This window comes from Habropoda laboriosa, unplaced genomic scaffold (assembly GCF_001263275.1).
Source record: "Habropoda laboriosa isolate 0110345459 unplaced genomic scaffold, ASM126327v1 scaffold257, whole genome shotgun sequence".
Lineage (NCBI taxonomy): Eukaryota > Metazoa > Arthropoda > Insecta > Hymenoptera > Apidae > Habropoda > Habropoda laboriosa.
In genome coordinates this window covers 499357-511864 of record NW_017100369.1, presented here as the reverse complement: position 1 = coordinate 511864, position 12508 = coordinate 499357, and the positions used below count along the sequence as shown (strand labels likewise).

General features: G+C 40.5%; 1 protein-coding gene across 2 annotated transcripts; it reads right to left on the bottom strand.

Moving 5' to 3' along the window:
- Positions 1 to 355: 355 nt before the first annotated feature.
- LOC108574797 lies at positions 356 to 2956 on the bottom strand. 2 transcript variants are annotated; one of them, XM_017937441.1, is made up of 8 exons: positions 2946 to 2956; positions 2720 to 2855; positions 2521 to 2643; positions 2061 to 2382; positions 1335 to 1987; positions 835 to 1055; positions 600 to 754; positions 356 to 529 (listed from the first exon to the last, which is right to left on the bottom strand). In XM_017937441.1, the coding sequence occupies exons 3-8, from the start codon at positions 2559 to 2561 to the stop codon at positions 356 to 358; spliced, it is 1566 nt and encodes a 521-aa protein (XP_017792930.1). In that variant the 5' UTR covers positions 2562 to 2643; positions 2720 to 2855; positions 2946 to 2956. The 2 variants fall into 2 exon arrangements, with proteins under 2 accessions (XP_017792930.1, XP_017792929.1); XM_017937440.1 differs by lacking the exon at positions 2946 to 2956 and having other exon boundaries at positions 2720 to 2910.
- Between the last annotated feature and the right edge of the window lie 9552 nt (positions 2957 to 12508).

Sequence of the window (12508 nt, the reverse complement as noted above, 5' to 3'; positions counted from 1 at the left end):
CATTGGGTGATAAATCTACTTTCGTCTTACCTCGTCTGTGCTGTATCGAAAGATGCCTCCTGTCGCAGTCGACATCGACTGTGGGTTACTATTTCGAATGATCGATAAAAAAAATATGATTTAGTTAGTTCACTGATAATGGAGGACTTAAGTTTATTGTATCGAAGCTTCAAAAATTACACAAAACATAAAAAGATTGCAGAGCTACATAGTCATAGCGGTTGAAGTATCGACGTGTATCGAATTGATCGATCACCTATCGATCTATATTTCCTTCTTACATGTAATTAATAACGTGTTACTTTTTTAACGAATACAATGAAAGCATTTTTTTTTCTTTTTTATTATTCTCCCATCAACTATGCATATTGTGAGATAAAATTTTTAAAAGCGCGTTAATATTTTCCGAAGGCAAGAAATCCTCCGAGACGATTTTCGATATATCGATAGCGTTGTCTGCGGCGCCATTTAGTTTTTTGAACGCGTTTCGTGCGTACACCAGCTCGATTAAAACGTTCTTGAAAAGCAGCTGGAAAAGAGTGTGTTAAGTGTTTTGTGACTTTTGTGTGTTGTGAATCGAAAGATTAGAACCTGCTTACTTCCGTCCCGCTATAATTTGCAATGCCAACGCATCCCACGAATCCTTTTCCGTGAGTATAGTATCCCAATTTCCGCCTTCGTAATCCAAAGCTGAAAACTACGTTCTGTCTCCTGCATGTTTCGAGCAATTTATTCACTTGATCGTCCAATCCGTCTAAAATCACGCAATTGTTCACATTTTTTTTTTAATTTCTCCACTTTCGGTTCACAAGACACCGTGAATTTTACATTTACCTTCCAGTTCGACTTTCTCAATATCTGGCGCGACAATCACGAATTTAAGCTTCCTCAATTCTGCCTGCTTTCGAACTTCTCTCAAACCGGAGTAATATCGGCGCTTATACTGAGATTTGTTCGGATATTTTACGTGATATCTTTTTTGGAGCCTCGTAATTTCCTTTAGAAATTTTTCGAGGCTGTCGTTCAGGCTTGTCGTCAATATGTTTGTACAATATCTGTAAGGTACTTGTAGTTTGCAAAAAGATTGGAGAATTTAAGCGAGAAGAGGTTATGATCACGGATAAAAATGGAGCGGGAGATGTATAATTTGGCAGACATTTTAGTAGTACAATATATAATTATTTATTGCATGTATAAATAAGGATTGATGGGTCAAATGTACAAATGTATATTACAACTGTGTCGATACAACGGTGTGAAATAGCATATGGGTGTTGTACAGAAAATATAGAATCCTTTGTTACCTATTGTTATGTACAAATCACTGTACTTACTCTCTAAAATTGTGAGAAAATTTTATCAAGCTTTTATCGTCTATTTCTGCGCTATTTTCTTGGTTCGTGTCTTCTTCTATTTTAAGAGAAAAAATCTGGTCGACGATATCGTTTTCGACCATGCTCATTTGCGGTTGAGGGAACTCTATACGATTACCGTCTCCGACTGGTCTATACGTCAACTGCCTTCCTTGAATCTTCAGATTATTTATTTTGTCAATGACATCAGGTCTATGGCACAGAGTACTGTCGGAAAGATTTATCTCGTTTCTAACTCTGTAGTCGTTGCCATATAGTGTCATTGTACACATGCCTCTTGGATAATCCACGTCTATTTCCGGATCTGCTGTAATCTTCAAAGCATTAAAATTAATGGCATCCACATCTCTGCAAACAGTCTCTATCTTTGCACGTTCAAATGTTTCTCCCTTGTGTATGTTAATCTGTGCCTTCATGTCACGCTCGAATAATATGATTCTCTTCAATTTCGAGATCTTCTTGTCCTTTGAAATGCATATCCTAACTTTTCTAAGATCAGAACTTTTGTTTCTATCTAGCATGTTTGGCACTGTAAATCCTAGGTTTCCCATGTACAGATTAATCTTCAATTTGGGAAATTCTTTATTGTTCATTTTATTTAAACACCTAGTATTCTACAAGTGAGATTATAAAAATATTTAACATGTCATTGTACGATTATTTGGTCTGAAACACAATAACAATTACCTGCAAAGCTTCCTGAAGGTTGATACAAATTCTGTCTGACCGTTTGTACCTTTTTAAGGTTTTTGACCTCTTTGGTTCTATGTTTGTCTGCACAGGGACTAAAGTCTGTACACTGCAACTTGGCAAACATTCTTCTTTTGGTAGCACAGAATTTCTGCTCCTAACAATTGTATCACCAAGCTCTGGATACTCCAAAGTATCCAGGCTCACTATTCTGTTCTCACCAATATTTATAAAATCTTTTTTACGCGCAGAATGTTTGATTTGATTCTTCTGGCAAAGTTCTGGCCAAGGGTTGCTTGCACTAGCAAGTCCACTTGTGCTGTAGGAATATTTTAAAATAAATTCAAGGAGCAAACTCACGATGGTATATTGAATTTATCATTTTCTACTTTTAATATCGTATCTTTCTATACAAATGTTGATAAGTATGATGCAAAAAATTGCATACAATACTCACTGAAACGACCACGTCAGATTATCCATCTGTGATCTACGCATTCTACTTCACTTATGTGTAATCGTCGTAGCTTTTCTCGTCGCGTGCTCGTCCGATGCTAACAGTTCCCCGACGTTGCCATTTCTGCAGGAAATACTATTCATAATTGCTTAGAGTGCCCTTCACTAATCATCAGCTACGTAAAATATACGTCACTTACTAGAACATGTAAACAAAATTATACGCTGCACCTGTATTGCATTTATCGTCAAGCTAACCGATGAACGATTTTAGCCTCAACATCTAGTCACATCGATCATCGAAAAGAACTAACATCGAATTTATACGAATCGAACCTAAAATAGAATCGATCTGATTAAACAGCGAATACGTAAATATTGCGTATAAATGTTTTTGAGGTTATGTTTCGCGAGTAAACTGCGCACAGTAGAAGTTGCCAGCCATGATGACCCAGATTTAGCATAAGATAATTTTAACTACTCTCCGTCAGAGGGTACCACCACCGTGCATCGTTGTTTCCTCGAAGATTTTAACGAAAATTACGAGGAAGAATTCTCTTACAGGGGGATGCGTGAAAGTTATGGTACAATTTCGTGTACACTTTATCGCCTTGTAAAACAGCCCGTGTATCCGTACGAATTTTATTTTCACGAAGGTTCAACTCTGTATGCGAGTTTTTAATTAAGCCTGTGTGTTGTTGCAAGGGCGAGGATCCTCGCGGAATTCCCCCGCCTTTGAAAAACGACTTGATTAAGGAAGGCCAACCTAAAATGCAGCGCACGTAACGGTTAGTTGTAGGAAATTTTATGCATCGCCATCTACGAGAGGGAATATCAACGAAAGGGTTGAATTGTACACATATTTTATCATTCAGCTTACGTTTCTGCATACAAGTTCTTCTCCCTCTCGCAATATATTCCGCGCAATCGTTACATTTCTCCCACGAAAGTATTAAAAAACAAACACACTTGTAATTCTTTACCGTGCACGTTGCAACACCGTTCAAGCTGCAAAAAGAAACGCTCTTTTTCGCAAGCCGGGTAAAATATCGTCGAATTATTCAAAAGAACCCTGTGAAAGATACTAACCTATAAATTCCTCGATACACAAGAGCAAGATCGACCTTCCCATTACTCAAACTACAAAGCTCGACATCCTTCACCCACTCTCGCTTCCTCTATCTATCTCGTCGGCCATATTGATTTTCCCTCTGGATCCCGTAGCAACGTTCAACAACAATCTACTCACAACAAAATCTCTACGTAGCTGTTACACTCGAAACGTACCATCTAATTTACTACCACATATCATTATTCAACCCTTTCGCGACCACTCGAGTGCTCGAATGAAAATGCTTCTCGTTTCAATCGAGAAATACTTCGCGATGGGAATTTAACTCGGCGAACTAACCGTAGGGTTATATGAAAAAGAAAACAGATCTTCTCTGTTACTCGCGAGCTCGCCGGCACGTTACAAGAAATTACCTCTTCACGTTCGAGATTCTCTATTTACCGTCTCCCATGAAAATCGTCGAGCAGAAGGTGTCCAGCGCGCGGAAACGGCCCCACAGGGGGTGGCGAAGTGCTGCGCCGTCCAGCAAGGACCTGCGCACGTGAGACGGGCCGCGCGGCCCACCGCGCGGGATCAATAATATCCAGGGTATAAAAGATCCTGTTTCCGTAACGTGGCCACCTCTTCAGTTCCGGTGATCGGTGTGTCGCGCACCCTCTCGGCCTCGAACGTGTTAGTGGCATCTCTTCTTCCGTTATAACCGATTTCTCGCTTCTGAAAGAATAAAAAGGAGAGAGGTATACGAGCAGGTAGTCGATTAAGTGAACATAGAAATTAAGGTACCACGCACCAATATCGACACGTATATTGGTGTATAGAGAATAAGTAACTATTTCCCTATGGTCACACGGATGGTTTCTGTGTCTTGTTCCAACACGGCTCTATCAAGGCGTCGTATAACGTATTCGATAATTATTTATTAATTTTCAATTTTCCATTTCGGGGGAATAATCGTTCGAAATTTCGACGCCTCGAAGAGCGTACTGTAATTGTGATCACGTCGAATATCGATGATCTATTTAATGTAGAAGATCGGGCAGAGAAATTTTAGTGGATCGATCGAACGGGGATGATTAACCGTTTAATAAATTCACGGGGAATTCGTGTGAGACGGTGCACGGTATAGAAAGTGCATCGGCACGTGGCACGTAGTAATCGAACGCTCGCAGGAAAAATACGCGACGAGGACGAGGACGAGGACGACGAGGAATATATACGTATACTTTCACCGTGTAAATTTCTGGGCTGACGATTCGATCTGTATTCGTCGTGCGCATCGGGCATTACCACCGAAACCGTCCATGTGACTGTAATTAACACGTTAAGTACTTGGTAATCAGAAAGATGAACTTCTTACGAGATTTGCATACATCCACGAGACTGATGGCTTAAGGATTATACACTTCTCTTCTTAAGATCTTTCTTACTTTTTCCAAATATTGTTCTTCTTCATTGATCTATTGTCGTTTTGTGTATTTTTCTTTTTTTTTTTTTTTTTTCGTCTAATTTCTATTTTTCGTTTGTTCCACACGGAGTACCGTGTGGCATGGTGTAGGCCTCCTGGGGATCCCCGCCATGTAAAAAAACGGGAACGCGTTCCGGCACAGTACCCCACGGGTGACGAGGAAAGCTGTGCCATTTTTTATGTTCGTTCACCGACACACAAAACCCAGCTTTCCTTGTTTTCCACCCTTGCTTGCATGTTTCTTCTATTCTCCCTTAGTTTTGCTTTTCATTTCTCTCCAGCACAGTTTGCGCTAATTTAGGAAGCATACGCGCGTGTGTTGTACGTGCATTTTTCTGGGGGTTTGCCTGTTTTGCGTCGATTCGAGACGAGAACAAGAAGAGGCTAGAGCACACAAAGTGGTTAAAGTATTGTTCCACGGTTGAAGAAGTTTGAGCGGCTCTCGTCTCGAGCGAAGTAAACTGCTTTCATACTGTGCCACCTCGCTTCAAGCTCCCTTCAACTTTTCCCTCGTACCACTACCGCTGCCGTACACGCGGCCCTTCGTTATCTAGAGACGTCGTTTTCTTTCCAATTAATCCTTTGCACACTTTTTTATCCCCGTTTAACTGTGCAAGTAACGGGCAGCAATAACGACGAGTTTGTTTGTGGATTGTAGGACGGTGAGTGGGTGGGACAGTGGGACAATGGGGGAGTGGAGTAAGGTTGCTGGTGGATTTAACGAGCATGGTGGAACTGGAGGACGAGGAGAGACATTTTTTTGAAATTTTTGTTTCACGTTTTGTGACACGAATTTCGTCGATTTCACGGAAAAGGGTGACACTGTCGATATTTCTTTGTAATTCAATTTTTTAAAGTGACTTTCAACGTTGTTTCGTAGCGAAAGGAACCTAGAATTGGTAGGGAATAGTAATTTATATTGAATTAGGCAGATACTAACACACGATATTTCTTTGTAATTCAATTTTTTAAAGTGACTTTCAACGTTGTTTCGTAGCGAAAGGAACGTAGAATTGGTAGGGAATAGTAATTTATATTGAATTAGGCAGATACTAACACGAATTTCATCGATTTAACGAAGAAGGGTGTTTTTCGATTGAAAAAAGTGTGAAACATTCAACACTTTCGAAATTTTTCTATAATTCAATTCTTTAGAGTGCCTTTTCACCTTCGTTCCAAACGTAGAATTGGTAGGGAATAGTAATTTATATTGAATTAGGCAGATACTAACACGAACTTCATCGATTTAACGAAGAAAGGTGTTTTTCGATTGAAAAAAGTGTGAAACATTCAACACTTTCGAAATTTTTCTATAATTCAATTCTTTAGAGTGCCTTTTCACCTTCGTTCCAAACGTAGAATTTGTAGGGAATAGTAATTTATATTGAATTAGGCAGATACTAACACGAACTTCATCGATTTAACGAAGAAAGGTGTTTTTCGATTGAAAAAAGTGTGAAACATTCAACACTTTCGAAATTTTTCTATAATTCAATTCTTTAGAGTGCCTTTTCACCTTCGTTCCAAACGTAGAATTTGTAGGGAATAGTAATTTATATTGAATTAGGCAGATATTAACGCGAATTTCATCGATTTAACGAAGAAGGGTGTTTTTCGATTGAAAAAAGTGTGAAACATTCAACACTTTCGAAATTTTTCTATAATTCAATTCTTTAGAGTGCCTTTTCACCTTCGTTCCAAACGTAGAATTGCTAGAGAATACTAATTTATATTGAATTAGGCAGATAGCACGAATTTCACTGATTTAACGAAGAAGAGTGTTTTTCGATTGAAAAAAGTATCAAGAATTCAACACTACCGATATTTTTCAGTAATTCAATACTATAGAGTGAATTTTCATAATTCTCGTTAATCTTGCAATTTCCCTTCGACACGAAACTTGTTAACACAACAGAAAGGGGAAAAACCTGATTTTCAAACACTTCCAAAGAATCGAATTATCCTAAACACTGTTCGAAGAATAAAAAAAGAAAAAGAAGAATGTGTATCGATTGTGTGCAGCCGTTCTGGCTTGGAATTTCACTTTAATGGGAGAAATTTGTACCTGTTAACCATTAAACCGTTCTCGGCCCATTTCTTCGTCTCTATCCGTAGCTGACGCGTGTTTTCGCTCCTCGAGCAGTGATAACGATCGAATTCGCTGGAAAGTTTGATTAAAAGCCCAGCCTTCCTCGGGAATGATTCATTGTTTCGTGGAACCGGCGCATCGTTGCTGGAAACAGGTGATACCGGGAAAAACGTCGTCGCCGGAAACCAGGTGAAACCAAGGTTTCATTGTCCAGCTGTTTTCGTTTTATGTTCACGCCCGCGCGCGACAGTAAAAGTCTGCGAACTTTGCAACGTTCTACGACGAAACAAACGTCGCTTTTGTTTGCTAGGGAAACCGGTGATTAGGAATTTTCCCTCTTCGTGGGATATCCGGTGTTTCCTTTCTTTTTCTTCTTTTTTTTAATAACACGGATTCGGTGAGACAGTCTGTGTGTCCTTTTAACGAGTGCAGTTTGAAGTCGAAATGATTTTCCTCTTAGTGGGATATCCGGTGTTTTCTTTTCAAATTTTAAACAATTTTCGAATTTTCCTTAATTTTATTTCAATTTTCTTTTAAGAGGAAGTTTTCAAGTAGTAACAATCTTATCAACGAAGGTTTTAGTTTTCAAAATTGGCTATGATAAAAATTATGAGTAATTTTTGAAGTGGAAATCATTTTCCTCTTCGTCGGATATCAGGTGTTTTCTTTTCAAATTTTAAACAGTTTTCCAAATTTCTGAAGTCGAAACAATCTTATCAATAAAGGTACCAATTTTCAAAATTGGCTACCATCAAAATTATTCCTAATTTCTAAATTTGAAACAATTTTCCTGTTTGTGGAATGTCCGACGTCTTCTTTTCAAATTTTAAACAATTTTCAAAATTTCCTTAATTTATTTTTCATTTTTTTTTAACGAGTAATTTGTAAACTCGGAACAGTTTTATCGGTAAAGGTATCAATTTTCAAAATTTTCAAAATTATCAAATATTCCAAATTCTTCGTAATTTTTAAAGACGAAGCAATTTTCAAAATTGACTCCGACAGAAAATAGATTCGTTCCTCAATTTCACCCTCCACTTGCACTTTAGATACTCCACTCGATAGACACTCATCACTGTTTACACACTCTCCACAAAGTACCTTCGTTTTTTCTCAACTTAATCGAAGATCCAGGGAAATTCCGATTGCTCCTAGTTTCTACAACGGATCGAGCTGGAATCTGAGTTTCGTTAATGGCAATATTATCGCGGGGAAATCGTTGTCGATTTATGGATCGTTCCCTCGGTCTCGATAATCCGGGAACGAGGGGGATTAAAGGAAGACATTGGGTCACGGTTCGATCACGGGGCCCGGCGATCCTCGATTCGATCCACCGGCCGCATAAAATTCCATTCGCGTAGCCAATTTGTAAGGCTCGCGAGGCGTGAGAAGGCGAAACCGCAGCGCGCAACGCGCATTAGCCCGCGCAAAAAAACCTATTGATTATTATAAAACGACCAGGCAATATCTCTCTCGCCGCCTACTTACCTACTTACCAAGTCTTAACCGTACGCCGTTGCGTTGTTTCGACCAGAGAGAGAGAGAGAACGAAATAAAGGGGAAAAAAGAAGCAAGTCTGAACAACCCTCGTGAACGCGCGCGCCTGCAACGTCACCGTTCCCATTTCGTTAGGCGATGATTACAGCACGCATTAGGCGACGTGATTTTCGTGGAAAGTGGAAGTGCTCGGAGGAATTCGATCCTAATGTGCTTTCTGTCGAGCAACGGGAAAGTTGAGGAGAGAGTAATAAATTCGGTTCGATGACAAATTTTCCTCGAATTTTTACGGTTGTTAATTATCACAGAGGATTTTTTTTTTTTTTAGTATAAATTGAACGGTAACGAGTTTTAACGAAAAATGTGTGTTAATGCGCCTTCGTTTGTGGATATTGAATTCGATCAGATTGAGTTTCTTCTTTTCTGATTCATTATTTGGGCGTGTCACGTCTGGAAATATAAAATTTCTTTCTTCCACAGACGATTTTTTTCGTCGTATTCGTTAGCCAGGGTAATTGCAATTCAATGGAGGAAGAGCTAAGGTTAATTATGGTTGGAGGGGTATAATTACTTCCAGTCTACTGTTCGCTGCAACAGATTCTACCATTTTTTAACCTGCTAACCGAGGAAGAGTCGTTTATAGCTCGTCATTTAGGTAACTAATATTTACAACAATAATTCTGTATTTTTATGTAGCAAATCTGACCCTCTCGAGCGTTTCTTCATTTTCCCTGAAATTCGTGTTCTCCGAAAGTTCCCAACATCACCTCTCCATTATCTCCAATCAATTAATTAACGTGGTACACAATTTTCGAGTAGCCCGGATATTGACAGAGCCCGGGGAGAGCCATGGGGAGTATATGGGACACACAGCGCTCGGAAACGAGCTCTCGAAGAGCTCGTAACACACGAGGATCACGAGGATACTGCACCACGCGACACGCGTTCGCTTGCCCTTTAATCTGAACCCGTCGATCGCCTATTATTAGCGAAATGCATTGTCTCGAGGCGCGCTGCTCGCGGCCGTTTAATCGAGGACGTGTCCCCGCCGCTAATGGAACCATAGAACGCCTACGAAATCGAATCCATCGAGACGAGAGAGCGTAGTGTGTTTCGACGTAAAACGGAGAGAAGACGACGACGTTTTACCCGTTCCATCCTCCTCTCTTCTCTTCCTCTCTGTGTGTATACCTTGGCGCGAACGCATCACGGTAATTGATTGTTTGTCGAGGGAAGCGCGTCGTCACGCGATGCTTCCACCCGAACTGGAACGCGTTCGCCGCTTGGATAGTTGTCGTTGTGGAGAAACGACGACGTGTATACCCACTGTCAACGAGTATTGAGTGGATTGAACATGCTAATCTTGTAGGAGGAAACTTGGCTAGCTCTGGCGCTGGGTTGTCCCTTTTGTGTGTGCCTATTGTGAGGAGGAGTGTTGTTGCGCTAGACCGTCCAGGCACTATCGAGTTGTACGAACACTCTAGCGAGAGAGAAATCGAGTGGGCTGTGTTGTTTGTTGCTCGAGAAAGAGAGGAGGATTTTTAAGAGACGAGATAATTGAATTGTGTGTAGGCGACGCTGGGACAATATCTCTCTCGAGGTGTTAGGATTCAGGGAAGGAGGAATTTGTTTGACCTGAATTTAGAATAAATCTTTTCTTTTTTTATTTACTGAATTTATTATTTTTTCTAATCTAGAAGATTGTTGTTTGTTTCTTATTTTTTTCTGGATGAATTTTCTTTTGATGATTCGTTCCATTTTCTGGGGAGGGTGAAGAACAACTTATTATTATTTTCTATATAACTAGGCTGATTGAAAGCGAAGACGTTCAATTCATTTCAATTTTTGAGTTTGATGAAGAAGAACTTTAATTTTTAATGGATTTTTAAAAATCCAAAGAAAGAAAATTAATTATATGTTTTTTTCATCAAGCGGTCACCCATCTTTGTAGCGATCCCGGGGGAGTGGAGCTTGACTTCATTATCGAAGGAAGACTCGAGCCCCGAGTATAGCCAAAACCACGCTTATTCTACGAAGTCTTAATACCGGTACAAATGTGTTCGAGGAAGTGTTCGATCGATGTTTCTCATTCTCGCGCATGCATAGAATCAAGAAACCACTTTGAACCGCTGAAAGAGCTGGGAAACATCGAAATTCGTCACCTTTATCTCCGCATTTCGACGCAATTATTATAAATAACCGTGCATAATCGTAAAACAAACTCGTACAATAGCCACCGAAATTTACCACGAACGAAACAGCGGTGCGGTGTATTTTTTCTGTTGTACGCAACGTTCGCGGAATATACGAGGCGGTCTCTGGAGGCATGTGCGGCGTGGCAAGTCGCGCGGAACGCATTATTTTCCTTTGGCAGCCTTAAAATATGTTGCTACTTGCGAGCGTATAGAAGCGTGGAGAAAGAGAGAACGGGATAGGAAGCTTAACATTTCGAACCTTGCGTACCACGAAAGTTAGCAGCGGAAAATCAGGACGGCTTCGTTGCCCGAACACACCTGGAAATTAGTCCAACTCTACCAAATCCCCGTGTCACCGATAAATGTCACTGAAATTCGTATTTTCATTGAACTTTTTTAAAGCGTTCAATTTTTTTATCCTTCGTTTAAGAGGTCAAGCAGATTCGGAGTTTTCACTTTTCGAACGATGCACGACTCGTCCGATTTTCCAGCTGTTCAGATCCGTCACGAGAGATCCGAAACGAAGTTGCAATTACTCGTCGCGGCACGCGATTCCAAACGTATCGTTATTCCGAGTAATTGCCTCCTTAATGGCGGGGCCGATTTTCGAGGCCGTGCAAACTTTCTCGACCGACAGTCGTAGAGTCAATTTCGACGACAGTTAAGTAAATTTGGGTTTCTTGGACAAGCTGACGCCTGACGAACGAACGCGATCCGTGTCGAGTCAACTGATCCTGGTGATCTACGTGAAATCACGCGGTTTTCTATGGATCGCGAAGCTACGGGAACGATCGCTAGCTTTTCTTCCGAAGCTGAACATTTCAATCCTTGAAGAAATTCTCAAATATCCAAAAAAATGAAAATTTCCAAGAATTACCCGAGTTTTTCATCGATCAAAGAATTGTTCGTATTCTATTCACAGCTAACGGTAAGAAAAAAAAGTCACGTTTTCCTTTGTCCCACGTTCCCCGCGCATATTCAATATTGAAAGAATCAATTTCCACGTTGGTCCCGGCGTCGAATTTACGAGGACGTCAGTGGAACACAAAGTAGCCGGTTAATTAACCGCGGGCGGATTGGGGTAGCCGAACAATGTCCACCGTGCAGTTGGTACCGTTATTTTTTTATATTTACAGCGGGGCTACGCCAGTTACGCAACTTTCGTAACTGTATATCGTGGACCGTGTCACGGGATCAACGGGAGAAATATATCTGGCTTCGGGAGCGAGCTTTCGGCGAGAACTTACGAGCCTGCTGGCCATGCGGTGTGCACGCCAGTCCTCCCAGGGTCGATAAATCGCCGCTTCGATACGCGCGCGGTCGTGAAATACGCGGTGACGCGTTTCTCCTCGCCGCTCCACTTCCATTCTCTTATCTGAAATTCCGCTATTCAACCAATTGCAAATATTCCTGGAATTTGCTCGAGTTTTCCTTTTTCTCGTCCTCGTTCTTCAACCCTCTCGTGTGCACGAAGATTGCGCAAAGTGTGCTGTACGAGTGTATTTTTTTTATCGTTCTTCTGGGAACCGTTGGGGTTAGTTTGGATCAATTTTCAGTGGAGTTTAAAGATTTATTTTGTGGATGAATGGAGTACAATTTACAATTGGTAGCTCTTTGAGAAAGGATGTAGAATAGAATGCGAATTTTTCCTTTTTTTTTTTATTTAGGGAA

What these genes read in the sequence shown, in the direction of transcription:
- LOC108574797 (XM_017937441.1), bottom strand. Translation starts at nt 2,561, where the DNA reads ATGCGTAGATCACAGATGGATAATCTGACGTGGTCGTTTCA. An exon ending in ACCTTCAGGAAGCTTTGCAG is followed by an intron (nt 1,988 to 2,060) that starts GTAATTGTTATT and finishes TCTCACTTGTAG; the next exon opens with AATACTAGGTGTTTAAATAA. An exon ending in TTTTCTCACAATTTTAGAGA is followed by an intron (nt 1,056 to 1,334) that starts GTAAGTACAGTG and finishes AGTACCTTACAG; the next exon opens with ATATTGTACAAACATATTGA.